General features: G+C 38.1%; 1 protein-coding gene across 14 annotated transcripts in view; it reads right to left on the minus strand.

The window, feature by feature from the left end:
- Window positions 1–411: 411 nt before the first annotated feature.
- The window catches only part of NCOA3 (nuclear receptor coactivator 3), a 98,931-nt gene continuing 71,668 nt past the window's right edge, over window positions 412–27,674 (minus strand). For 12 of the 14 annotated variants that reach the window (XM_081867501.1, XM_081867503.1, XM_081867498.1 and 9 more), the window contains 19 exons: window positions 27,428–27,528; window positions 25,508–25,682; window positions 24,182–24,370; window positions 23,864–23,965; window positions 22,285–22,422; window positions 21,144–21,291; window positions 19,831–20,216; window positions 18,620–19,482; window positions 17,552–17,690; window positions 14,990–15,184; window positions 13,913–14,149; window positions 10,984–11,110; window positions 10,292–10,463; window positions 9,098–9,394; window positions 8,174–8,278; window positions 6,380–6,617; window positions 5,217–5,391; window positions 4,330–4,471; window positions 412–3,773 (listed from right to left, as the gene is read on the minus strand). In XM_081867501.1, coding sequence (XP_081723627.1) covers window positions 3,762–3,773; window positions 4,330–4,471; window positions 5,217–5,391; window positions 6,380–6,617; window positions 8,174–8,278; window positions 9,098–9,394; window positions 10,292–10,463; window positions 10,984–11,110; window positions 13,913–14,149; window positions 14,990–15,184; window positions 17,552–17,690; window positions 18,620–19,482; window positions 19,831–20,216; window positions 21,144–21,291; window positions 22,285–22,422; window positions 23,864–23,965; window positions 24,182–24,370; window positions 25,508–25,682; window positions 27,428–27,528 — 3,941 coding nt within the window. In that variant the 3' untranslated portion in view covers window positions 412–3,761. The remainder of the gene's footprint in view (window positions 3,774–4,329; window positions 4,472–5,216; window positions 5,392–6,379; window positions 6,618–8,173; window positions 8,279–9,097; window positions 9,395–10,291; window positions 10,464–10,983; window positions 11,111–13,912; window positions 14,150–14,989; window positions 15,185–17,551; window positions 17,691–18,619; window positions 19,483–19,830; window positions 20,217–21,143; window positions 21,292–22,284; window positions 22,423–23,863; window positions 23,966–24,181; window positions 24,371–25,507; window positions 25,683–27,427; window positions 27,529–27,674) is intronic. The other 2 variants (XM_081867502.1, XM_081867509.1) reach the window with 1 other exon arrangement.

Here is a 27,674-nt window from a genome sequence, read left to right on the forward strand (position 1 = left end):
AATTTAAGGAGGATGTTGACAAGCTGGAACATGTGCAGAGGAAGGAAGAAAAGATGATCAAGGGTCTGGAAGCAAAGCAGGTGAAATTCCCTATCTCTTGCATGCAGTGGCTGCATTCAGTTGGTTTTTACCTTTTTCATGGTGCTCTAATTTTAAAAGAGGTCTGAGGGTGGCAATAGAAATTGTTGTGTGTTAGTTAAGAATACAATTTTTTCCACACCTTTGGAAGTGAAGTAAGCCTACAGTTTTACTTCTCCCATTTAGTTGTGTCTTGGAAAAGAGGACATCTTAAACAACTTACCAGCACAGACAACTTGTACATGAGTTTTGGTAACTGGAATGTAGCCTGGCATAATGGGAACTTTTATCTCTTTGATTACCAAGAAGCTTATTAAGCCACAAAAACTCCCGTTTCAAATAGAAACCTTTATTTACATTATTAACAACATCCAAACAAAACAAAAACACAGAAAAACTAGACCATATGACCTACCCTTTTTTTAAAAATGCCAGCCCACAGGAGGCTTTTTTTGTTATGTAAAGATCAATTATTACAAGCAATATTTAATGTAAACTAACTTTGGAGTCAATTCTCAATACTGCATGCCTTTCTCCTGAGATATTAAGAAATATTGCTCTCAGTTGAATGGTTCCATAATTGCTGCATTGCTGTCACATGACAGTCTGCTACTAAATTCGATGTGCTGACCTGTGCAACATTCAAATAGATTGTTTCTGTTGAAAAATGCTCCTCAGCAGCCTTCCCCATCTTGGAGCTGATGGGAGTTGTTAGTCTAAAACATCTGGATTGCACCAGGTTGGGGAAGGCTGAATTACAGGAAAAATCATGAAGACTGAAATTATGTATTTATCTCAACACACAAACTGGTTGGATAATCCATACAAAGGTGGGAAGAATGGATTCACTACAAAGACAAGTAGGTCAGAAGGCACCAATACCAAACTAAGCTTATTGCCCCATTCAGCCATGTTTACTGTACTTATCATACAAGCCCCCACCCCATATAATCACTCTTGGTACTAGAGATTGCATTGCAACAGAATGAGTTTTTAATCATGCACTTCTGATTCCAGGTATCATTTGAATCAGCACTGCTGAGAACGTTCCCGACAATGCAAATTCAAAATGCATTTTTATATGTATATAAAAAGGTGTGAATACTTTTATCAAGTTTGAACTAATATCTTTGGATTCAGCAAAAAAAATATAAGCAACTGGGAAAAGGAGTAACATTCTAAATAACAGATTAACCAATGAACAGCAGGTACCACCACATTTCAAAAACACAAACAGAATCAATCAAAATGAAAAGAAGAAGGGCAGTAAGTAGTTTATAAAAAGAGAGGTCACACTTCGCCAAAGTAATCAGAGCTATCATGATTATCATATTCGCCTATAAAAGTTAAAAGATAGTCTACTCCCATTTTATAGGCTTGTGGGTCTTTTACTATGAGGTTGTTATTGGTAGTATCAGAAAGAGGCTTCTGAGAAGCGGAAAATATTTTGTCACACTTTAATGGCAGACCTACAAAACCAAAAGATCTGATGTGCACAAAGGTGTGCATGTGTACAAAATACTCCCCTGCTGACTTTAATGTCTGAGCAAACTACACATCCATATGTGGAGGTTTGGAAGGACATATACTTCAAACAACAACAACAACTCAAAGCTATTTTAAAACAATATGTAAATGGAAAAAATGATTTAAAAAAACAACCCTAAAGGACGAGGAAGCACTTGTAACATGTGAGGCACACTATGTGCAAATCAGAACACAATTCCAGACCAAAGCCCAAATGTGTTTTAAGTACAAATAAGCTTTAGTGAAGTTAAATAAATAGCTGGTGGACTACACAGAACTGGCAATATTTATACCTGTACTCAGCATACTAGCAGTTTTGGGGGTAATCACAGACTGCTTGCCTTAGAACAAAATCTCACAGAATTACATGCTTCTGCAAAGTGGAGCTCAAATTTCATTACTAATCAAAATCACCAGTTCACATATTCAAGAGAACTATATTGAATGTGCAATGGGAATAGAAAAAAACTCACACACCACTTCAGACATTTTAGTCTACCTTTCTTAGAAAGATCCTGTTCTGAATCACTACAACTTGTTTAAATCTGGGAGGAATCAGTATGTATCTGCATTATTTGACACCGAGATGATTATGGTGTTTCTGACCTCCAGCTATTAAAAATTGCTTAGAAAATAAATATATTTGTTACCAGCAGAGCAATAAAATGTGATAACCAAAATCATTTGTGCCAATTAATCAGATGTATCATCAGGTGTGCTTTCTGATAGACACTTAACACAAAAAACATGTTCAGAACACCACTGAGGCTTTCTTAAAAGTTAACCAAATGTCCTAGAGCAGAGGCTCTTTCATTTAAAAGACAGGTTATATTAAAAATTCCACAAATTGATTTGACAGCTAAAAAGAGCCTTTTTGTCATCAAATTGCCATCTATAAGAAAAAAGTAACAAAGTGCACACATAAGGTGTAGAGAAAATATTAAAAGACTGCTAAAATATGAACAAATGTTCTTTTAAAAAACCAATAAATGAAGTTCTAAATAAACTGTAGGAGACGAATGAAAATAAGATAAAGGCCATAGTTACCCAACTCCAAAACCATTTAAATAATAAAAAAAAATCCTATCTGGACAACTTGGACTAAACTCGAGTTTACAGAAATTATATTTGTTAAATATTTAGCTTCACAAACTCTGCAAAAATGAGTTAGTGGCCTACAAAAGTCATATATATATATATATATATATATATATATATATATATATATATATATATATATATTACAACATCTTAAGATCATATTTACAAAATGTATTCACAAAGAGAATCTCTCTTCAAACTGCAATGCCTTGCCTTACATTTTATGACATTTAATGGCAAAAAAGATGTATGATTATTGCTCAAATGCCCATATTGGAGATATTATGTAACAGTAATTCAGACTGGGCTTGAAAGGGGGCAAGAACTTGCCTACTTTAATATCCATTGATTCATTATTATAGGTATTGCAGTAACCCACTACATACAGCATTTTATAAAGTGCACAAAACTGCACATCAATATGGAAATCTTTTATCATGATTATACATATTTAATCTCTGCATACCCCTTTGGCGCCAAAGAGCGTGATTCAGAGGCTGCAACAGCGCATTTGCATTGCCACTTGCACATCAGAGTTCCAACACCTGGGAGTGAGATTGAACAGCAGCATGAATGTTCAGAGCATTGTTTTGTTTTTAAATCAAGGCCAGAAACTACATTCTATCAGAGGCTCTTACTAGAGAACTCAAGACTATTACCAAGTATTTTCCAGGCACTTTGGTCTGCCTGTAGTTAAAGGGCTTTGGATAGCTACAGTAAATAGAACTGGTACAGACCGTGTCTATCCAACACATTTACTCAAATGGCATTGCCAAACGCACATTGCTAAAGGCAAAGTGCCCAAAAAAAAATCACCCTTTCTCTTTTCTTTTTGTACATTATACAGTGATACTTTGCTTCTACTCCTCCTCCTATCCCTCACCACCCAAAGGTCCATAACTCATGAAGTCACTTAGGACATCTTCACGGTAAAAAGAAGTGGTATTTCCATAAGGCTACATGTTGCCATGAAGTTCACGTGCACTTTTTTTTTGTAATACTTAGTTCACCATCATCTATGGCATCAGCCTGTTAGGAGATCATAGCTAGAGATGTCAGCAGTATTTCTGCAGGAAAAAACACAACACACCAGTGAACAAACAACAGTGTAAGAGAGACAGACTTTGTAATCAAGCAATTTTTTTGCTGTCATTTCTGAAGGTTAAGGAAAGAAGTATAAATAAATACTGCACTGGTACTGAAAATGCTTTTTAAAATATAGATTCGTTTTAGGGGAAGGGGGATTGGGAGGAAATGGCCTGGTGTTGAGCTTAAGTTACTCTAAGGCTAGGATTGCAGAGCCTTGTGGATTCCTTGAGTAAATCTATTTCAGCAATGAACCTGGGATGCTCACAGGCAATAGCTGTTCCACAGCTAGCCTTACCATTTTGTGTAAAACCACTGGAGAAATAGGGGTTTGGGAGTTTGGGAGAAATAAGAAAGGGTGCAGAGTGAGCAAAAATGACAACCGCACAAGTCAAACCTTATTTTCTGAGCCAGGAAAATGTTGAGAAGTTTCTGTTAATGTTTGCTAGGCACTGGCACTGGCAATTTTAGGGGCTGATATGCATATGGAGATCTAAAGAGCTGCATGTGGAGAACCAACAGTTACAGCCATCTTACCTGGTCTGGACCCATGGGCATTCCTGACATAGGCATAGTATTAATATTCATTTGTCCCATGTGACCACCACTGCTGTTCATGTGCATCATGTTGTAAGTTGCAGGGTTCCCTGAATGGCTGAACTGTTGCTGTGGAAAAGAACTAGAGGACACAAGGAAAAAAAATGCTCTCAGATTCATTCAACCACTGGCATGTTACATCATTAGCATTACAACTATAAAACCTCATAATCCCTTCCATAATCAGTTGCAGAGACAGTTGTCTCACCACAATGTCTTCAAGATCAGATGTGGTTATTTGTAAGGCGCTCACACCAACCTGTGGCTCTAAAGATTGACTAGTGCTATAAACAAATGAGCCTATGATCAACAAATGAATAAATCCTTTGCTTTAAATAAAAAAGAAAGGAAATGCAAAAATGATGGATCAGTGTAAATCACTCCCATCCTAGGATCTCTTCATCCATTGTCGGAAACTGTTTTGTTAACTTAAGCCTACCTCACTGAGTTTTTAGCCCTGCACGTAACCAATCTGGAACAAATAGTTCAACATATATAGATTTGGACACTTTCATGTTCCTTTAATTTTTTTTAACAACACATCATGTCTTGATCAGCTTGTTTAACTTTGTGAAACAAAAATAGGCCCCATATCTTTGTGAAATATGCAAAATTAAAAAATTTGAACAAATATTTTGAAATCTTCTATGAAACCAATTATTTTAGGGTTGTTGTTTTTTAAAGAATCTGGGTGCAAGAGTGAAGACTGTCTAGACTGCATGTTTTTTAAAAATCACACAATTCAGTCTGCTAAAAGCTATGTTCTTCAGTTCTCCACAGCCACAGGCTCCCCTTTCAAAACACTAGTTGAGATATCTGACTCTCACCTGCTCCTGGCCATATTTCCTGATGGCCAGCCCTTCAATTCAGGAGTTGGATACATTGGTGCAGCCTGAGGATGCTGCATCATCGGATTTTGTGTGGGTCCAATTCTTTGAGCCATCATGGAATTGGGTGGGCTTGATACCCTGCTAAAGGCAGGGTCTGGTTGCTGGGTCATTCCTTACAAAATAAATAAGATAACAGTTTGGCGGTTATGACACTTAGCTATTTTTTGCTGAAGGCACATGTGCCCTCTAATATTTACAGAATTTCACTCTTGTGGTTGCACAATTTCTCTTACCTGATTCAATCAAAAAAGCCCTGAAGAAAGGTACCTTTGGAGCATGGTACAAATGAAAGGCCAGAAGGGAATAATTCTCATGGAGAGGCAATGGTGCTCAGGAGAACTGCACTTTGATTCCCAAGTTAATGGTAAATTTCCACCCTTGGTGTTATCAGCTTGCATTCACTCAAGACTCCCTCTCCTTGAAGGGGCCATAGATCTGTAGTAGAGCATCTGCTTTGCATGAAGAAGGTCCTAGGTTCAATCATCAGCATCTCCAGGTAGAGTTCTGAGAGAACTCCACTTGACCTCATGGAGAGCCACTGTTAGCCAGTGTGAACATTAATGAGCTACTTTGACCAATGGTGTGACTCGGTATATAAAGTAGCATCTTATGTTCCCCCATCATGCAAGTTTGCTTTTCTCAGTTTCACTTGGTCCCTAAACATGGTTACAAGGTACTATAACTTACTAATGTTTCATTGTTTGTTGTTGTAATTTAAGATATAGCAAAGCAGAATAAAAAAAGGCCAAATGCTTGCTTTTTGTTGCCAGACCCTTCCTGTACAAAAAAGTTTTCTTGCAGAATTAAGTAATGACTAAGACATAATTCAAATCAAAATTGAGAGAACCAATGAGCTGTGAAATTACTGTATAAAGATCATGAATTTTACAACATTTCTGCACTGTGGCTGTTCTATTTTAGATCATTCGGCTACAGAATATGTCAAATCCCTCAAAACCCCACTTTCTCCCTCATTCCAAAATATTGTGCTTATACTCGTCTATAAAAATATTCTAGCTTTAATAAGTTTTTTGTAATTTACTAAGCCCAACAGCAGCCACAGGAAATAGAAGCAAGTAAGATACAAATGAAGTAAGTACCATAATTGGCTGGGTATGAAAATTGCTGGGATGGGACTGGAGCCATCGGAGGGCCTGTAACAGCACCATCCATGCTTCCTGAGGTGGTCACATTTGGAGGAGGACTGAAGGCTTGAGACTGCTGCTGCTGCTGCTGCTGCTGCTGTATCATCATGGCCATCCTTTGTTGTCGGATGTGATGACTTATTATCTCCCTGTTTCGCTGCGCCACCATCTGAGCATTAAGGAAGCCTTGCTGCTAGCACCCAAAGAGGAGTGACAAAAAGCACATTAAAGAATACAGAGAAAGAAGTTGACAAGAAAAAAAAAAAACATATCTTAAGAGTTTTATGTCCATGAGCTTTTTTATATTAAAAAAGCACAATACAGTCTATTTTTCTCCCATTAATGAAATAGCAGAATGGAACAGTAAGAAAATGCACATTTATTCTGCAGTAATAAGTAGCACAGTGTACAGTAACTGTGGGGAACCACCTTCGGCCCTCCAGATGTTGCCCCATTGGCCTTGCTTGAAGCAACATTTGCAGGATCAAAGTTTTCCCACATCTGGTCTACAGTCTATATACCAATAGCAAGCTTATTCTCTTTGGGTCTACCCTTACGCAGATATCCATGCACAAGTTATCAGCAGCTTGGGGAATCCCCAAAGTTTGTCTAAGTTATAAAGAAAAAGTAAAAGAAGGGAACCAAAAATGACCTAGCAAACAGAATGCTGGCTTGATGACTATTGGAGTGGTTAAGGTGGTGGAATGGAAAACAGGAAGACGGAGGTGGCATGGAAGGGAATGGAGCATCCTGGAACAGATACTAGCTGGGTGGCTAAAACCCCAAACAGCAGCACTCTACATTTTGTTGCAGGTCTCACTTTGTGTAGCTGGAACATTCAGCAGGCACTGTGGCTTATATCCAATGTGGCACTAAGCAACTTTTCTGTCAGTGCAAAAATTTATGATTGAACAATGAGACCTTCTCTCCTCCCCCCCCACCTCACCCTGAATGTGTCCTTCCTAAATCTGCTCCAAATGGTTGGGGAAACCAGCAGAAAATATTAAGGGGGTGCACAAGAGGAAAGTCCCATTGCACAGGCATAATAAATATTTGTACTGACAGGACGGTGACTTAAAGCTAAATTAGATACAAGTAACTGAATCCATACTTGCCAGACTAGCATTGCTCAACAGTTTCAATCCCCAGAATGGTTCTGGAATACAGTGGTACCTCGGGTTAACAACTTAATTCGTTCCGGAGGTCTGTTCTTAACCTGAGGTACCACTTTAGCTAATGGGGCCTCCCACTGCTGCTGCCGTCGCACGATTTCTGTTCTCATCCTGAAGCAAAGTTCTTAACCCGAGGTACTATTTCTGGGTTAGCAGAGTCTGTAACCTGAAGCGTCTGTAACCCGAGGTACCACTGTACTTTTCTACAATTGCAGTTGAGATCCAATGCCTCACCCATCTGAACAAGAATTGCAACAATGGTAAAACAGAGCATTGTCATTCCTAATCAAAAATATTGACATTATTTAGGATGACATTATTATATAGGTGTTTCTTCACCAGTCATATGCCCCAACTGATGTATGTCTAATGATGACATGATTCATGTAGAATCGTATTTTGGTTTATGGTTATGTTCTATTGGACTTTGATCCATTAGATAAAAATATGTGTGTCTGTTTTAGTGCTTTAAAAGATGTATGAAGGAAGAGAGAAGTAATAGAAAGCAGAACTGGGGAGAGGTAAAATTACAGCACGAAGTGGGAGGCTACTGTATAACCTGATTAGTAATACTTACTTGTGATCCCATTTGTGGGGGCATAACAGGTCTCATCACTGATGCACTACCAGGGTTGGGGTTCTCCATTTTTATATCAAGTGTTTGACGAGTCTGATTCAAAAACTTAAGAAACAGAAAGCAACAGTGTGTAACAGAACGATGTCAAAATACATCAAACAGGTTTCTATAAAACCCATGCTACACTACAAACCTAGGCAAAAGTAATAATTAAAAAGAAGCTACTTCACTCAGTGTGGCTTATTAGGTGCGCTGAAACACAACGTTTGACTTCACACCCAAAGGCGCACTCCTCCATTGTCTCCAAGGCAGAAGGATGCCAACAAGGGCCTTAAATATACAAACCTAATCATTAACTTTCATACTGATACTTAATAGTGCAATTCAGAAAACAACTGCGCCACTGTTTTCATTAGTTTTCATCAAACATCAGTTTTCATCAAAAAAATAATCTGTCTAGTCCAGGAGTATTTAATCTCAGAAATGACATTACCAAACTGAAAATAAAGACTACAATGATGAGGAATTGCAGGCCTGCTTCACATGTCATGGCAAGCCAAATTATGGACTATCAGAACCATGCAAACATGTGGATTCCTGGGGAGCTCACAGCACCTTTCCTCCTCTCTTGTCTTTTTTATTCCTGCATTATCATTAGCCAAGGTTTGTGCTCTAACCATGAGCTGTAGCCAAAGCTGTAGCTCCATTTTAGGAGCCCTCGTGGTTGCATAGTACCAGTTAAGTCATAGTTTGGGCAACATCTTGACATGTAAACTAAGTCTCTGTGTGTACCAAATATCAGGACAGGATAAAACAAATGAATGTATGTGTTAATTGGTAAGTGATATATTTCATTTTCCTGCCCTTAGCAAAGCCAAAAAGTTTCCCTCTTCAGAAGGGAACTGAAAAATTATAATTGTTTACCTGCTGCCCTTGAAGTCTCTGTTGGAGCTGCATCCGAAGTTGCTTTGGTGTGTTGGTTCTGGGCCTCATGACATTTGCTCGGGGATGCATACTTTGCATTGGAAAACTGCCCTGCTGATTCATCTGATTCATCACAGAGTTAAAGGCTGCCTGTTGGCCTTGCACGCTACTAAAACCCCCTGGCAGGGGAGCTCCCTGGCCCTGGTATGGCTGACCATATACTGGAGGCTTCTGGTCAATCATTACAGTAGATTCTTGGCCATGAAATGATTCTTGCTTGGGTTCCAAAGCTTGCCCCTTAAAAAGAATATAGAACTTGCCAATATTTCACACTCTGCAATAGTATATTAAGAATATTTTATACAGGGGAATTTTATATTTGAAAATATGACCTCTGTGTATGTGTCTATGTGTGTGTGTGTGTGTGTGTGTGTGTGTGTGTGTGTGTGTGTGTGGCCAGCAGTGTAAAAAACATAGTAAATGTTCAGGAGACACACCAGTAAGCACATGGTACAACAGTTATGGGACCCTATTTCACCATTTAACAGTTTAGGGATACACACAGGATTATCCAATAATCCAATGAAAATTGCCCAATTCAAAATTACATTGACAAAATCCATCTCCTACGAGCAAGTTCTGAGTCAGGTATATTAAGACTTCATCACTATAATATTCAGCAACTATTCTACAACTACCTTTCTAAAGAAGATGCCTGCACACTTTAATTACAATGTAGTATTGTCACAAATTAAAAGGAAAATAAACAATTTTTAGATCAGAAGGCTGCTCTTGTTATGTTATAGGCAAACATTTTCTCACTATGATTTTTTTAAAGGGGCACTGCAATATCATGTTTACAATCATATCAGGTCTGCATAATTTGTAATCCAGCAAATGTAATGCAAGTCACCAGCAGTTGGATAAATCTTCTGTTTTTACAGCCTTTTTATGACTGCAAGAATACTTGGCAGGCCACAATACAGAGAAGGTGGGCTATGTTCAGCTTGAGGTGAGTAGCAAGTTCTGGAGCCTATAATATATAAAATAAGTTCTTCTCACCAAAAAGAAGAATGTTCAAAGTACTGAGGAAGAAATGTACTAGGGCTTTTATTCCCCCCCCCCCGCAAAAATACATTTTAAGAGCATACAGCAAACTGAAAAATTTGCACTTCAAGAGCACTGGCAACTTACTTGATTTACAAGATCAGGAATTCCTAAGGCCCTATCAATTTCTTCAAGGCTTGTGACATCTGTGTTACTCAGCAATGTATGCAATTGATCTAGAAGAGCCCTTTCATCACTTTGGCCATCAACATTTGGAGCAGCATACAGAAGATCATCTAAAGAATTCCTAACTAGTTGCCTAGGAAAACCAAGATGTAGCAACAATTAAGAATACTGGTCAAAGAGTAGATAAATTCTCATATCACACATAAATTGAAGCCTCCAGATAAGAATCATATCTTCCCAGTATACATAAGTGCAAAAATGAGATATGCCCAGTGTCATTTCACAAATGAGCAGGATTCTGGAAACTGAAAGGAGGACCCTCCATGACAAAACTTTTATCACCTTTGATAGATCATTACTCTCCAACAAATCCCCAATAGAATGCCAAAGACTAAGATGGTAAACAAATTACAAATATGATGTAAGCATTTTCTTTGATGAATCACAAACAAACAAATAATCTGTCTAGTCCAGCATTCTAGTTCAGATAGGGGAAGTCGTATTCACAGTAGAGCCACTGAAATCAATGGACTTAACTAATTTTGTATTTAGATGAGTGTTTTTCCTGAATGATCAGAATGTTGTGATACCATTTGTAGATGAAGAATAGGCTGTCAGTTAAATAACATATAACATTCTGAACCTTATTGTACCTGTTTTGTGAACCTCGAGGTCCTTGCTCCATGGACAGCATGTTGTCAGGCCATGCATTTGGATGGTTAGACGGTCCTTGATGTGCATAAGGATTCCCTCCCATACCAATATTAATTTCATTTGGCCCTACAAAATGAATCAAAACTAAATTTACTTTTAGAAAAGAGGTGAATTTTTAGAGCAGCAATCCAACAACACAGGGCAGTGTACAAAAACAATGCATCACTATTATAAAACACAATGATAAAATATCTCAAAAAACCACCATACAACTATTTTTAATATCAAAATCATCGGTATTACTCTCACTTGAAACCTAAGTAAAAATGTATGGCATTACTTTCAGAATGTAAGGTTTCTATTCAAATGGGATGTAAAAGGGGAGAAAGCTTCTTAACAGGGTGTTTATGTGTGTTCAACTAATAGTAGTTCCTTCCACATCTTTGAACTGTTGTAGATATGACAGCACCAGGATGCCGCCCCCCCCCCCCGTTAAACTCAAATAGCAGTAACAAGGCAGCTGAGATAGGGTTGCCCTACGTCCAGATTTCCCCAAACATGTCCAGGAATCAAATGGGTAAAGCAGTGTCCATGAGGAATTTTGAAAGATCGGCAAAATGGCCAGGGGTTTTGTCAACAGAACCAGGAAGTGTGTCTGTTTTAGGATCGCTATTTGTGTTTTCCGGGTGAATTCTTGAAATATGGCAACCCCAAGCTGAGAGGTAGTGGTCTAAATTGTTTATCACTCTCACTGAATTTAAATGCTTTGCTTCCTTAAAGTCTACCAGTGTCCAGCAACCCACACTGGAGCACTAGTTGCTCAGAACACGGTGCAGATCACTGTGCAAACAGCCCAAAGCCTAAATGCTTCAAACTTTATTGCCAGTCAGTAGAGCATGAGACTCTTAATCTCAGGGTTTTGGGTTTGAGCCCCATGTTGGGTGAAAGCTTCCTGCATTGCAGGAGGTTGAACTAGACGACTCTTGTAGTCCCTTCCAAATCTACGGTTCTATGATTCTATTACACTGGTCAACAACAAATTTGTTGTCTGCGTTTTTTCAGCTGATTTAGGATGAATCTGATGCGCTGAATCCAAAAATCACATTGGTTTTGCTCAATCAGGTCAAGTTTTTGAGTTATGGCTACATGTCTTTTTTTACGTTTTTGTTCACATGTACACTTGTGTGGAGCATTTTAGAAGACGTTGGTGGGGGTAAAATGCCTTGTCAAATAATTGTTTTCATTGGAAATGATTATTTTAATGACAAGAAGTATTCAGGTCCGATAGTTCTGGGTGATTATGTCGAAAAGGGATCAGTTTGAAGTCATAAAACCTCGAAATCTTCCATAAATTGGTCCAGCAAAGCATAAAGTTGGGGGATCAAAACTAAGTTAATGGGGCAGCTGCCCCACGAAGTATCCTGATCTTCAATCAGCACGTCGTCCTGTAGCTCATTGTGATGAAATTCCAGTGCCTATCTTCAGAGAACTTCCTGACATTAGTGACGAAGATGCCTCCAGTGTTGAAGGACATGAAGAAGAAGTGGTTCTTGAAGATGATGCTCCACATCCATTTTCCCAAAAGGAGTTGAATCTCTCTGACAGTGCTTGCATCAGCTTCCTCCGCAACAGGCATCAAGAGTACCTCCATTTTTTCTCGGAAGAGAAGGACTTGGTGTACTGTGCAGATATTGCGCAGCTTCTGCTCAAGCTTGGAGTGCCACAGTACGAACCCAAAGATTGGAGACTGTTCATTGACAGCAGCAAGTGATCACTGAAATGTGTTCTGCTACACAACGGCAACCAGTTTGCCTCTATACCCCTGGCTCACTCGAGTACACTGAAGGAGAACTATGAAGCGGTGAAGTATGTGCTGGAGAAAATTGGTTATGATCAGCGTAAGTGGTTTATTTGTGTTGACCTGAAGATGGTGAACTTTTTGTTGGGACAACAGTCTGGCTTCACCAAGTTTTCTGTGCATGTGGGATAGTAGGGACCGTGCTCAGCATTACATGAAGAAGGACTGGCCTGTGCGGGAGGAATTGGTGCCTTGTAAAGAAAGGAACGTCATCAACGACCCTCTGGTGGACAAAGACAGAATACTCTTCCCACCACTGCACATCAAGCTCAGCTTAATCAAGCAGTTCACCAAGGCTCTGGACAAGGATGGTGACTGCTTCATTTACTTGTGCCAGGCTTTTCCAGGATTGACCATGGAGAAGTTGAAAGCTGACATCTTTGACGGTCCTCAGATCCGTCAGCTCATCAGAGATCCAGAGTTCGGAAACTCAATGAACGAAGTGGAACTGGAAGCATGGAAGGCATTTGTTCTGGTAGTGAAGAACTTTCTTGGCAACAATAAGGCCAGAAACTACGCAGAACTTGTCAACAAAATGCTGATTGCTTTCAGAAACCTGGGCTGCAACATGAGCGTCAAGATGCACTACCTATTTTCACATATGGACCGGTTTCCTGAGAACCTGGGTTCAATGAGTGACGAGCAGGGGGAGAGATTCCATCAGGACATGAAAGAGATGGAGACCAGGTATCAGGGTCGCTGGGACGCAGTCATGATGGCTGACTACTGTTGGACTCTGAAGAGAGACCTCCGTGCTGCTGAGCATTCCAGGAGTTCCAAGAAACAGAAGTTCAAGCCCTGAAGTTTGAAAAATGGTGAAGCAACATGCAATTTACGTGTACTTACCTTTATCAATGCCCACCATTCAGTTTACAGAAAACCTGACCTGATGGAGAGAAACGGATGCCATTTCCTGATTCAGCAGTGCAAAAATACCCTAAATCAGTTGTAGAAATCTAGACAACATTCAAAAAGTAAAAAATTGTTGCCCAGTGTTATCTTACCTATGTGCAGTGCATAAAACACAAATTATTGTGGTGTCCAATTAAAAAAGCATAGTAAGAACTCACTCATATGGATCATCTGCTGTTGGATCATGGATCTGGTGCCAGGCATACTATTTGACCTCATGGGTAAACCAGGCATGGGACCACCAACTGAAGATCTGGCAAGGGTTGGGTTGCAGTCTGGCCCTGGTCTTGGCACTGAACCAGAACTAATAGGTTCCATCCTGCTCACTTTTGAGTTTTGTAGGCTCCAGTCACTTGCTGAATGCTGATTCATAGGCATATTTCTGTTAGGTCCCCCTAGAAAATTAACGAATTTAAATACATATTGCTTTCCCTACAGAAAAACATAGCATACAATACAATTTGCTACAGTTGGCATTTTTATATCCACCCACTCCAAATAAGTTTTAGCCAGGACCCAAAGGGCTGCATATATCAGGGCCTTTCAGCCACCATTCATGGTAACATCTCAAATGTTCAACTGAGATATAAAACATTGCACAACAACGAAGATGGGTTGTTGTTATCATTGTGTATTTTTTGTGACAATGGTTCAATTCAAACAGAATGTTTGCTGTTTGCTGAAGTTTGCACTCACCAAAGTTTAAAAGCCAAAACATGAAGCTCTTGACTGCCCCAAGGTCCCCTGGACAGCTTCATGACTGAGCAGAGATTTTAACCTGGGTCTCAGAGACCTTAGTCTGGTACTCTAACTACGTCAACACAGAGACGTGAACTTCTGAATGTACAGGAAACCCATGCTTTAGGGATGCTTGTCTGCTTCTATTTTCTATCTGCTCAGCACTCCAGACCGTAGGTGTGGTGGCAATGGAGGTAAAGGAAAAGCCACAACAATGATTTGTCAATTCAGACACCACGCTCACCACACTTGGTGCAAGCAAATTTGCTAGCTCCTCACAAACCATGATTTGTTAATTCAGACATCACAACTAAACCCAACCCTACAAATGTTTTTGGTGAGATATGTGAATTGAGCCAAAAGGTCTAAAAAGCTTAGCTAGAATAAGCTAGTATAATACAATTGTAACAATTTTTATCGTAGTTAATAATTTACTCCAGCAAACCTTTGGGATATTGTTCATGATTTTTTTTAAAAGTATGAGGAAATCAACAAACCCATATTGGTTCCAAAGTTTTCCTGATTTTCCATCATTCTTGGACTCCCACCCATCATGTTTTGCTTCTGTAGCATGGAGAATGTATTAACACTCCTCACAGACGGACTTGATCCCACTGATATGGGGCTGTCTAAAGACATGGCTCTGTTGAAAGGAGGACGGGTGGCCTGCATAGATTGGGGACTTCTCATACCTGTTGAGTAATTAAAATATAATTGTAACTGTACCATCTTTAAACCTGGTATTGATCTACCATGACAGATGTTTAGCATCCACTATAAGGTTATTTAATGTAATTTTAATAAAACCACAGAAATTGTATTAGTTACAGATAGGTAGCCGTGTTGGTCTGCCATAGTCAAAACAAAACAAATTCCTTCCAGTAGCACCTTAAAGACCAACTAAGTCAGTTCTTGGTATGAGCTTTCGTGTGCATGCACACTTCTTCAGATACACTGAAACAGAAGTTTCCAGACCCTTCTATATAGTGAGAAGGTGAGGAGGGGTATTACTCAGAAGGGTGGTGGGAATGGGTGATTGGCAGATAGCTGTGATGAGCCTGTTGACGACTCTTAACGACTGCAATAGGTCTTACAGGAAAAAGCAAGGGGTGAAAAGGTGAAAAATGGCTTTGTCATGTATAATGAGATAAGAATCCAAGGTCTTTGTTCAGACCAGGTTTTTCCATGGTTTTGAGTTTGGTGATAAGTTGTAATTCAGCAGCTTCTCTTTCCAGTCTATTTCTGAAATTCCTTTGAATTTCTGTTTCTGAAATTCCTGTTTCTGAAATTCTATTTCTGAAATTCCTTTGAATTTCTGTTTCAGTGTATCTGAAGAAGTGTGCATGCACACGAAAGCTCATACCAAGAACTGACTTAGTTGGTCTTTAAGGTGCTACTGGAAGGAATTTGTTTTGTTTTGACAGAAATTGTATGTCCTATACGAGTCACTGATGGAGACTAATACAGAAATTATTCATCTGGATTGTTTGATCTATAATGTTTCAGACTGAGATGTTAACTTCCTATAACTACTTCCTATAACTACTATAACTACTATAATTATTAAAAGAATATGGTGTATCTCTTTGGATCTGTACAGTCTCTGTTAATTTCAAATCTCTTATAGCTATATACAGAATTCTATAAAATGTTAGAAAATAATCAAAACCCTAACTAGAAAGGCAGGGGCAGGGGCGGAATCAGAAGCCTAATAAATTAGCTCTAATATGGTATGAGTACAGTTAAATACATATTAAGTTAACTGCTATCCTTAAAATGTAAATGTAAAGGGACCCCTGACCATTACGTCCAGTTGTGACCGACTCTGGGGTTGCAGCACTCATATCGCTTTAGTGGCCGAGGGAGCCGGCGTACAGCTTCCAGGTCATGTGGCCAGCATGACTAAGCCGCTTCTGGCGAACCAGAGCAGCGCACGAAAACGCCATTTACCTTCCCGCCGGAGCGGTACCTATTTATCTACTTGCACTTTGATGTGCTTTTGAACTGCTAGATTAGCAGGAGCAGGGACCGAGCAACGGGAGCTCACCCTGTCACGGGGATTCGAACCGCCAACCTTCTGATTGGCAAGTCCTAGGCTCTGTGGTTTAACCCACAGCGCCACCCGTGTCCCTGCTTAAAATGTAGTAATACATTATATTAAAAAAAAGAATTGGGAATTTCAGGACAGATTTGATTATATATATTTATGAATACAAAAAAGTAATGCACTTTGCAAAAGGTCAAAAGTTTTAAACAAAATGGAAAACAAGTTAGACAACAGTTGAAGTATCTTCCCTTTTATCAAGTATTTTTTCTGTTTATGGTATTTATTCTAACTCAATAACACAATAACACAACGGAATAACACAAAAATCTGAATAAACAATATTTTAAATACTGATGTTCTCAACACTTTTGAATTGCATACTGATTTTTTTTAAAAAAACATTTTTTTCATAGAAAGTTCAGAAAATACAACTAGATCTCTCTCTCTCTCTCTCTCTCTCTCTCTCTCTCTCACACACACACACACACACACACACACACACGAAAACCATGATTCCCTTTCTCATCATAAAGTAGTACCTAGCTGTATGCTCCCAATACCACTTCTGATTTAGTTTACCTTTCTCAAATTATTTAGCTAATCAAAGCTGAACTTTCTGACCTATTGATTCATCTTATTGTGCACTCTGGAATGCACTGTTATTTGATTTAATAAGCATGAACAGCCTCCAGGAACAGCAGAAAGTGGTAGTATCAGGCCTGTTGATCTGCAGGCTGCCCAGTGATCGACAGTTGGTTTCTATCAAATCTATGCTTGCAACTTTAAACTCAACGTTTTCTTGTGTTAGGTCTCAAAGTTTATAAAGCTCACTATCAGACATTACAGAGGGTATCTACAAGGAAATTCTAGTCTACTAGTAGACAACAATAAAAACAATTTTTTAAAAGGCTAAACTGGGAAATTAAGAACAAACAGAAAGAACGGCTTGAATGCCTTTAATCAACACAATGACTGTTAAATAAAGTGGAATATTATGTCAAATAAACTTTACCCAGCGGTGCATTTCCTTGGCACAATGGTTGTTTATTCCCCATGTTATTTCCATTTGCAGACATTGGATTACTGCAAAAATCTGAGCTAGTTAGATCACCCAAAATGGCATCTAAATTATCCACCAAATCTCCACTCATCTGAAAAGAAAAAAAAAACATTTAAAAACAAACTTAATTGTTTAGGTTTCTACTGAAAAAATCAGAAGCTGGTATGAGCTCAAAACTATGATGTCTTCGAAACTTACTACAAATTCTTAAGAGAACCAGCTAGAAGTCATGAAAATATTTGATCAGAGATAACTTTACTGATTTGGAGAGAAAGAAAAAGATAAAAACTTCATTTGCATATTCTGTAATGGAATATTCAGAAAATATTGTGGATGAATTTTCCAAGGTATCACTTAAGGCTAGGCCTGCAATGTTTAATTAACCTATTTATTTATTTATTTTAATCTCCTGAAAAAGATGTCTTCAGTTAACATAATGGCAGCTCTTTCTTTTTTTAAAAGTTAATTATTTAAAGTGGTCACCAATTAAGTCATGCTTAGTAGCAGTACATGTACTGAAATCAAATAATTTATTTCAGTCATGATTCTCATATGCCTATAAGTTTCAACAGGCTGATCCTGAGAATGGCTTGGGCTGCAGTTGTAACCACATCTACTCAGAAGTAAATCCTATTTAATTCAATGAGGCTCACTTCCAGGTACACAGGATTAGGATTGCAGCCTCAGTCAGCTATATTAATTATTTAAGGTGGTAAATGCTTAAAATACATGGGGGGCAGGTTCCTTCTTAAAAGAGGCATTCCATGTTCTCTCACGTATTGAGTGGAATACCTGCATCATCTATAATCAGTGGGAAATTAAACTGGCACAATGTGAAATAATTTTTAAAAGCAACGTTTTAAAGATTGCTTTGATACATCATAGTTGGGAGTTCAGGTTAGCTGTGGTTTTCAGACTTACAAAAAGAAAGTGCAGGGTTCCATTCCAGGGGCTTATTTAGAAAACAAAAGTATACAGAGTCTTTTAACAGGGATTTTGCTAAACATTAGAATACTCTACCTCTTCAGTGGGTTCTGTTTTTATTTTCATCTCTTTTTCTTGACTTGAAGTAGTTATGGCAGAACTACAGCACTGTCCCATCTTGCTGTCTAAATTTTCTATTTTAGGTTTAATGTCTTTCGAAAGAGGATCTTTTACATCATCCTTGTCAAGCAAGTATCTAAGGAGGGCATGGTTTTCCTTCTTTTTAGGACTCATTTGTTCTTGCTTGACTGTTCCTTCGCCACAGGAAACAGCATTACTGTCATGGTATGTGTCTTTACCAGTAGCTTCAGCTGTGATTTTTGCCACTTCTGCTGGAGAATTACCATTCCGCAGCAATTTATGCAAAATCCTATGCTTCTCTTGCATGTTTGATGAAGAAGAGACCCCTCCAGATGTGGAAGACGAGACTCCAGATGAAGGGCTTGTGGCATTGGCAGTAGGTTCTTTGCAACTGGAGTCCAAAGGGGAGTTTGACAGTGTAGGGTGTCCCCTGTCTTCTGAGGAACAAGTTAGCAACTGGAGAAGTTTTTTATGCCCTTTGCTTTCAGGTAGTCCCCTCTGATCAGAGCCTTCAAGGCCCTCTTCTTTGATCTCTTTGTTACTAAGGGAGTCCCTGCTGTTTGACTGACACATGGAACTCTCCACTTGATTTTGCTCACAAAACAAGCCAGGGGGGCTCTTTGAATCCTGGTTACCCATTTTACTTTGCTGAGGAACATTCATATTTGGAGAATTGTCTAGTTTTGGACCTGGCGAAGAAAGAGTAGACAGAAGGGAAGTTCCAACTCCCTCACTAATCGCTTGAAGAGCACTAAGTGAGCTGCTTGAAAAATTGTTGTTGCTAGTGTTGCTGGCAGTTCCCATTGGAGAGTTCACACCTATATAAAAAGAGGAGGAACACTAAGTGAGGTATTACATATTAACGAATCGCTTAATTAAAAATACTTTGAAACATTACAGCAGAAAATATATACAGAGAAAGTTTTAAAACTGCCTCCCATAATTTCTGCATAACAATATTTTTCATAGTATTCACAGTAAGTCTGATTGCATGATATTGTTTTTTATGTTTATGCTCTAAGCTGCTCTGGGAATGATAGCTGAAGAGTGGATTATAAACAATGATAATCATCGCCATTTCTGGCCAACTGAATAAATAGTATCTGATTTCAGATGCTGAAACAAAAAAATAACACACACTTTCAAAAGATACTAGAAATAATTACCTGCTACAGGAGAAAATTGATGTGAATTCACTTTTGGACTCCCACGATTCCTAGGGGATATCATTAAATTCTGTTGACTGGAAGTCATGCCTGGGCTCCCATGTGGTGGGCTGCTCATATTTAATCCATAGTTACTCTGATAAGGAGAAGACTGTATTCCTTGTCCAGAGTTCACAGGTCCCATGTTTCCAGGACCTCCATATCTAGCACCACTCATCTGCCCCATTAAGTTAGGATCTCCCATACCATAGTTCCTGTTCTGCAAAGGTATATTTTGCCCAGATGACATGTTCATGACTCCACTGACTGAATTTGTACTTGCAGTTGTAGATGTTCTGATGTTCTGTCCCATTGCACTGGGATTTGGTCGATATCCATTTTGTTCTCTGAAACACACAGCATTGGCAATCAAGCTTGGCACAGTGGATTAGTAATATCCATGTTTTAAAAGATCTTATATGTTCTTCTAGGAATCAATGTACAATACTGGGTTGCAACAGCAGAACACAGGAGCACTGCCATATACACTCATCGAGCTCATAGAAATTTATGATGAAATTTAAAATTCTTCCTTAGCCCATTGTATTAATCTTTTTATCAACATCAACAAGGCACAGGAAGAGCACAAACTGTATTTCCAAGTTGTATATTCTACTAATTTTCTTGATAAGAATAGAAAATATTCCACCCTTAATAAGAACTTTATAGAAATTGTGATACAGTGGGCAGAGGTCATTTGCTGTTACATAATGAGGCTTACTGTTTTATCTCAAAAAGACATAAAAATGAATAAGCTCAAAACCTCTTTTTCAAAAGTTCAACGTGTGAAAGCTGCCCAAAGTGGCTGGGGCAACCCAGTCACATGGGCAGGGTACAAAATTATTATATTAGTAGTAGTAGGATTTACCCTAGTAATGTTTAAAATCATTATTGTGAGCGAAATCGGCTTCTTTGATCCTTCCCAACTTCTCAGTGAAGTAGGTAATATTGGAATTGGGGGTCTAACTCAATAAAAGGTGTATTCATAAGTTTCAATATAAACACAATGTACCATGAGATGATGTGCCATCTTGTCCTTGTCCGAAGAGATAAAAAAGGGTAGTGGGCATTTGCATGAAATTTGTATGAATTGAAACTTAACATTCAGCAATTTTATCTTCCTGTTATATCTGACCAAATAAAATTTAACAATGCTCATAGGTTAAAATTCTGCATCTATTGTCTCTTATACTGCCCTCTAAATGTTTTCATTATGTTGGTTCACATTAGACACATATGATTTTGGAGCTGCTAAAACAGATTATTGATTTCACCTTTGAAGAAAGTGAGTGGAGATAAACCCATGCCGGTCATTGGTAACAGGGTTCCGGAACAATTTACTTTTTGTTTGTGCTGTCACTATTGTTCCATCAGCTAAGGAGAACCGATAGAGTGGTGTTTCAGCAAGACCTTGCATATAAGCTGTTAGGAAGAGTAGAAACTATTAGTACTGAAGCAATCTGCTTACATTTCCTATTCTAGAAACAGAAATAAAACTCATACTACTTCATTAACTACTTTAACAAAATGGTCACTTAAAAAATAAAACATACACTTTGGAAAACCCAAAGCTTCATGAAATTCTAATATCAAACTTGTGTTTAAGTAAAATTTTTATTCAAATGTGTCCTGTCTTAATATAGTAGTTCCAGAGACTTTAGTAATTCAAGAGTGTATGAGTTTTTAGATAATCACCTGTCTCAAAGCAATGAAAACGTGAAAACTTTCTCCCAGGTACTTTTACATGTCACAAAAATCAAACCAACACAATTTCCAGGGCTGATTGGGCTAAATGTAAGGCTGTATGCTGGGAAAGTGACCCAATTCACTCTCCTCACCGCAAAAGAAACCACAGCTAACCATGAACCTGATGCTAACCCCATGTTCATGTGTTATAAACACCAAACTAGCTGCGAGTGGCAATATTTTGTATTGCAGAGCCTAGGGTTTCATTAAAGAGTAGGGGAATTACATTTTTGTGTAATATTTTGGGCTGTTCAGATACATTCATCTATTTCTCTCACACACTTTTTCTCAGTAAAACAACAGCCCAAAATATTGTATGAAAATGGAATTCCCATACTCTTTAATGAAACCCTAGGCTCTGCAATACAAAGCCTTCACCTACATTTCTCACTTGTTTTACTAAGATAAGTGTGAGATAAATAGGTGAATGAATCTGAACAGCCCAAATTTAGTGTTTTACTAACACTAAATAGTATAACAAATTAGTTATAATTATTAATGAGCCTAATATAACCAAATGGGGTATACAATTTAATTTTTTACTGTAAAATCATTTCCTAAGAGATATATTCATTGTGTTGATTTTAATATGGTCCTACATGTAGAAGCAAGCATGAAACAACTTTGTACAAATTAAATAAATTAGCATTTAGAAATGTGTGGTGTTACCTTCATGATAGTGGCGTTTGTTTGACCAGGGCTGTCCTTCATTTTGACATAAAAATCTCTGAATACAACGACGAATTGTATCTTCAAAGCCAGGTCTCATGGACCTTAGAGAATTTGTATCTATGTTAACAAGTTTACCTGTCAATCAGAAAAATGCTTACTTGATATAAAATATGTAAAACATAAAAGCTAACAACAATAAAATGAGCATAGCATGGTTAGCAATGTTCTTTGGCATTAATGTGAAAGAAAGAGTAAGAAAAAAGAAAGACTAGGCTGCAAACACAGTAATTTCAGATATGCACACAAATCCATTCTTTGAATCCTACTCACGATTCAACCTTTTTGCCTTGCATACAGAACCAAATATGTCAAGGTCTCAGCTTGAAAGACCATGTACATGTGAGTGGTCAGTTCTTTACGAAAGGTAAGAAGGATGAACTATTTAAAGGAGCACCTGGAGACTCGAAAACAGTCTTCCCCAGATAATCTGGATCCTCATTAATAGTCAACATAACTCCTGGAACTAAATACCAATGAGATATATCCAACCTAAACCGCCCTGAGACCTCCGGGTATAGGGTTGTATATAAATTCAATGAATAAATAAAAAGAAAAGATAAACCCAAAACTGTTTCCACAATCAACACATAGCTATAATACTAGGTAAACATTTTATGTATTTTGTACTTTTCATTGCTTTAGAATTGTCTGGTTTTACATTGTTTTACTTATTTTATTTGATCTTGTTATGTTGCTTTGAGACTCTTTGTTTTGTATAAAGCAAATGAAAAATGCTGATAATGATAATCACCAACTAGGAAAAATCATAGCAGACTAAATTCGGCCAGAGTAGCTTTATGTTGCCAACTCAATATATTTTGCTGGTTAAGATGGAAAATTCAATTGACAGTTTTAGCTCTACGCTCCAGATTTAGCCCAGTTCAGATTATTTTCTCCCTTACCTTCTTCCTAGGCTGGTGAGAATAAGATTGTTCATACCTACAATTACCACCAGGCACACTTTTCCTGTGAATACCCATGTGTGGGCGTTATATTTGAACTGGGTGTTACCTACGTGAAATCCCAAACCATGTGCTGAATCCCAAGATTTGGGAGAAAGGGAATTGACTCTTTGTATATTGGATTTTACAACACAATCCTATTTATAACTTGGTTTTCAACTACATGTCTCTGTAATGTATTCAAATATTACATCCATGCATGGATATTCAGGGTGTACAACTGCACATGCCCAGCCTCACATGCCCCTGTCCTGGGAAGCTGCAATCTCCATCTACTTACGCATGAAGGGACAATGTGGGGGTTGAGTATCATCCAAACCAGGCCTTTATTTTGTAGAGAACAAGTATAGCTAAAATAAACAAACTAGGGGCGGGAATGATTAAGAAAAATACAAGTAAAACCTACTGAAATATTAGCTGCCTTGGAGGCTCTAATTCTAAATATATATTTTTTAAAAAACTCTAGGCAAGCAATTGTAAAATAACTGCACAAAACATGCTTGTGGTCATTTACATTGAATAGAGTTCATTAGTTATTTATATAGCTTACTTACCTGAAAGGTCATGTCTAGTAACAAAGCTCTCTGTATTTGGTGAAAATACCCTTTCTACTGCCGAGATACGGCGTGCCACACATATCATACAGGACTGCAAATCTGCAATTCAAAACATTTTATGTTACATTTATAGATAGCTTGAGATTTAAAGAAAACAAAAGCTTTCTGTTTTATTAAGAAATACAAATACTGACATCTATGTATTGCTAAGTTATTTTACAAAAGGCACTGACTGAACACAGCTCATCACATTATAATTAAAGTTGTACTTAAGAGATAAAAAAATCAACAGCCACATCAGCTGCATGCCATTACCTTCACCTTCTTCCAGCATGGCTCTTGGTTGTGATAAAGCAAAACATTGCATGGTTTCAAATCTTTGATGTGTATCTTGGTTGTTCCCTACATCTTCCAGAAGATCATGTACAGTGTTAACCATCATGCGACAATTAAATGTATGACTCTTCTGTCTAGGTGCTTCATTGGTCCAAGAAACTCCATTCACTAGTGTACACACAAATTTAAGAAATATATTATGTTTGAGCAGAATAAGACTTTACACAAGTTATTAGGTAAGACTGCATTCCTAAGCATGCTTGGAAGAAGTTTCACTAAACTCAATGGATGCCTCTCCTATGCCAGAAATGTTTTTTTTAAGTGCTACTGAAGAGGGAACACATTCTACTTTCTCACATATCAGTAACAAAGAAGCAAACACTAGAAAGAAAGCAATGGTGCTAGCTATATAGCAGCTACATTTAAGATATGAGAATTTAATAGTAGATTTCTGTTAATTAAAACAGTAAATGGAATAGTAGCTTATATTAAATTAAACTGTTTTGAAAGATATTTTTGTATGCCTTTAAAGAAAATTGGCAGTTATATATGAGAGGGCAAATGTAACAGTGAGACATAACGCTAGTATTTTCTTGAAAACTTAAAATAATTTGATAGAAAAGCAGCATATAAATGCAATAAATAAATTGTTTTTTAAAACAGTGGAAACTAATTCAAATATAAAAAGGAATACTTTGCTTAATACTCAATCATCATCATCACTTTCTATTTGTATACCGTCTTTCTATCTTACAATACCTAAGGCGGTTTACAAGCTGAAGAAACAAAGAATGTACACCTTATAACAATCTAATCCAATACAAAAATGCAATAATAAAACATAACTTTAAAATAAGCAACCTACATCAAATAAAGTAACATTCAACGATCATTAGACTAGTATAGAATAATATTAAATATCAGCATATAAAAATTAAACAGAAATCCACTCTTAACAATTACAATAAATAATTTCTAAACTACAATCAATAAAACAACAGCAATCAATAAAACAACAGCAAGTGCATAAAATAATACAATACAAACTGAGAAGCAGAGACTGGAGGGTGGGGCAAGGCAGGTGGAAGAATGCCTTGCCTGATGAAGTCTCTCCCCTCACAGCTCTTCCTCCAGGCACGGCTTTCTTATAAGGACTCCCAGGGTTGGAGGGTGGGGCAAGGCAGGTGGAAGAAGGCCTTGCCTGATGAAGTCTCTCCCCTCACCACTTAAGGACTTAAAAGCTATATTCCTATTTAAAATGGATGTCTACACAGTAACAATCCCAAGTTTTAACAAGCTTATTACCTGTAGATTTTGGTAAATTTTTAAGAAAATCCTTCCGGTCCTCTTCATGCAAGATACTGTAAACACTTGTATTAACCAGGTCCTCTTGTTTATATTGCAAATACTGAGTGACATTTTCGGATACAAATACAATGTTCCCATCTCGATTTACTACGAATAAGAAGCCATCTAATGCCTAAAAACAAAATCATAGCAAATTATCCAAGTATACAGACTTTTATATATGTAAAAGATACAGAAAATAAGGGCACACCAATCTCAGACAGCAATCTTTGGGGGGGGGGCAGTCCTACATGTCTTTTCAGAAACAAATCATACTTAGTTCAATGGGGCATACTCCCAGGTATGTGTGTACAGCGTTGCAGCTGGAATGGGGAATAATGCATAGATACATGTAACAATGGACACACATACATGTACAGTGGTGCCTCGCAAGACGAAAATAATCCGTTCCAAGAGTCTCTTCGTCTAGCGTTTTTTTCGTCTTGCGAAGCACGGCCATTAGCGGATTAGCGCTATTAGTGGCTTAGCGGCTATTAGCGGCTTAGAAAAGGGGGGGAGGGGAAAAACTCGCAAGACGTTTTTGTCTTGGGCAGCAAGCCCATAGGGAAATTCGTCTTGCAAAGTACCTCGAAAAACGGAAAACCCTTTCGTCTAGCGGGTTTTTCATCTTGCGAGGCATTCGTCTTGCGGGGCACCACTGTAGTATGCATGCCTAAGTATAAACACATCTCTGCTGAGTAACCTGGAAGAAAACTCTTCTTCAGAAGAACATGAATGAAACAACAAAAAGTCTAAGGATTAGAACTTAAAATTGTGCCTGGAAACATACAGCAAACATAAATATTTAAGGATCAATCTTACGTTGTCCCTGCAATCTGCATCCAAAATTCTAGCACTGTTTATGCACCAACTGAAGTTTCTGAACCGTCTTCAAAGGCAATCCCATGCAGACGATATGACAGTAATCCAATCTGGAGATTACCCAATTTGTTAGACTGAGAATCCAGTTTTGGTTACAAGAAAGGAGATTCCAACTAAACATCACGAAGAACTTTTGACAGTAAGAGTTGTTCAATGGACTCCTTCAGGATGTTGTAGACTCTCCTTCATTGGAAGTTATTAAGCAAAGGTTGGGTGGCCATCTGTCATGGATGCTTTAGTTGAGATTCTTGCACTGCAGGGTGTTGGACTAGATGACTCTTGGGGTCCCTTCCAACTCTATGATTCTATGAATGTTGCTGTTTCGGTTGAAGACAGTGCATCACTTTCCAAAAAAGAAAGAAAGGATGCATTGCTTACTTGTCTACCAATCCCTCTAGGCTTCTGCTCATGCAGCGAGCATACCAGGCCATTATAATAAAAAATAAATCCATGGCCTTTTAAACCGTGTGGAGGGTGAGGTGGTTATTGCGTCTGTTTGTTATTGTGTTATTATACTGTAAACCATTCTGTGATCTTCAGATGGAAGGCAGTATAGAGATTTAACAAATAAATTTAATAAATAATAAATGGGAAATGGGAAGCCTGTGTGTGCCTCCCATATTCCTGCTCTGTCCATGGACCCTATGCTCTACCTTGACTGGACGGAATGCTGTAGCCAAAGGATGGGGAACCTGTGGTGTTGTTGGACTCTAACTCCCGTTAGCCCCAGCCAAAATGACCAAAGATCAAAGATTATGTAAATTGTAGCCCTGCAGCTTCTGGAGTACCACAGGTTTCCCATCGCTGCTTTTATGTTTAAAGTTGTTTAAAACATGTGTATCAATTACCTTTGCAAGAAACTCTGAAGTATTTGATTGCAAAGGTTTGTTTTGTTTCCTGTGAAGCCTGCGTAAGACTATTAGTATTTATCAAGTGAGGGGGGAAATGTTGCTGTAATATATACTGTTGAGTACTTGTAATAGCCTATAGACTTGCCTGTAACAGAAGAGGTCCCAATGAATCCTTATCAATAACCCCTTGACCTGTTGAAGATACGTCAGCCTTCTGTACATCGTCATCAGTGGAAGCTGTTTTTCCTATAAAAAATAGAGCAAATTTTGAAACTTGTACTGTATGTAAGTATTTTTGTAAACGTCTGTCATATATATCAAGCATTCTCTAAGATTTGCAATGAAAATCTAATGCGATTGTAGAATTAATGGCTGTTATTTTCACAATATTT

This window comes from Podarcis erhardii, assembly GCF_964252035.2.
Source record: "Podarcis erhardii genome assembly, chromosome: 6".
Taxonomy (NCBI): Eukaryota; Metazoa; Chordata; class Lepidosauria; order Squamata; family Lacertidae; genus Podarcis; species Podarcis erhardii.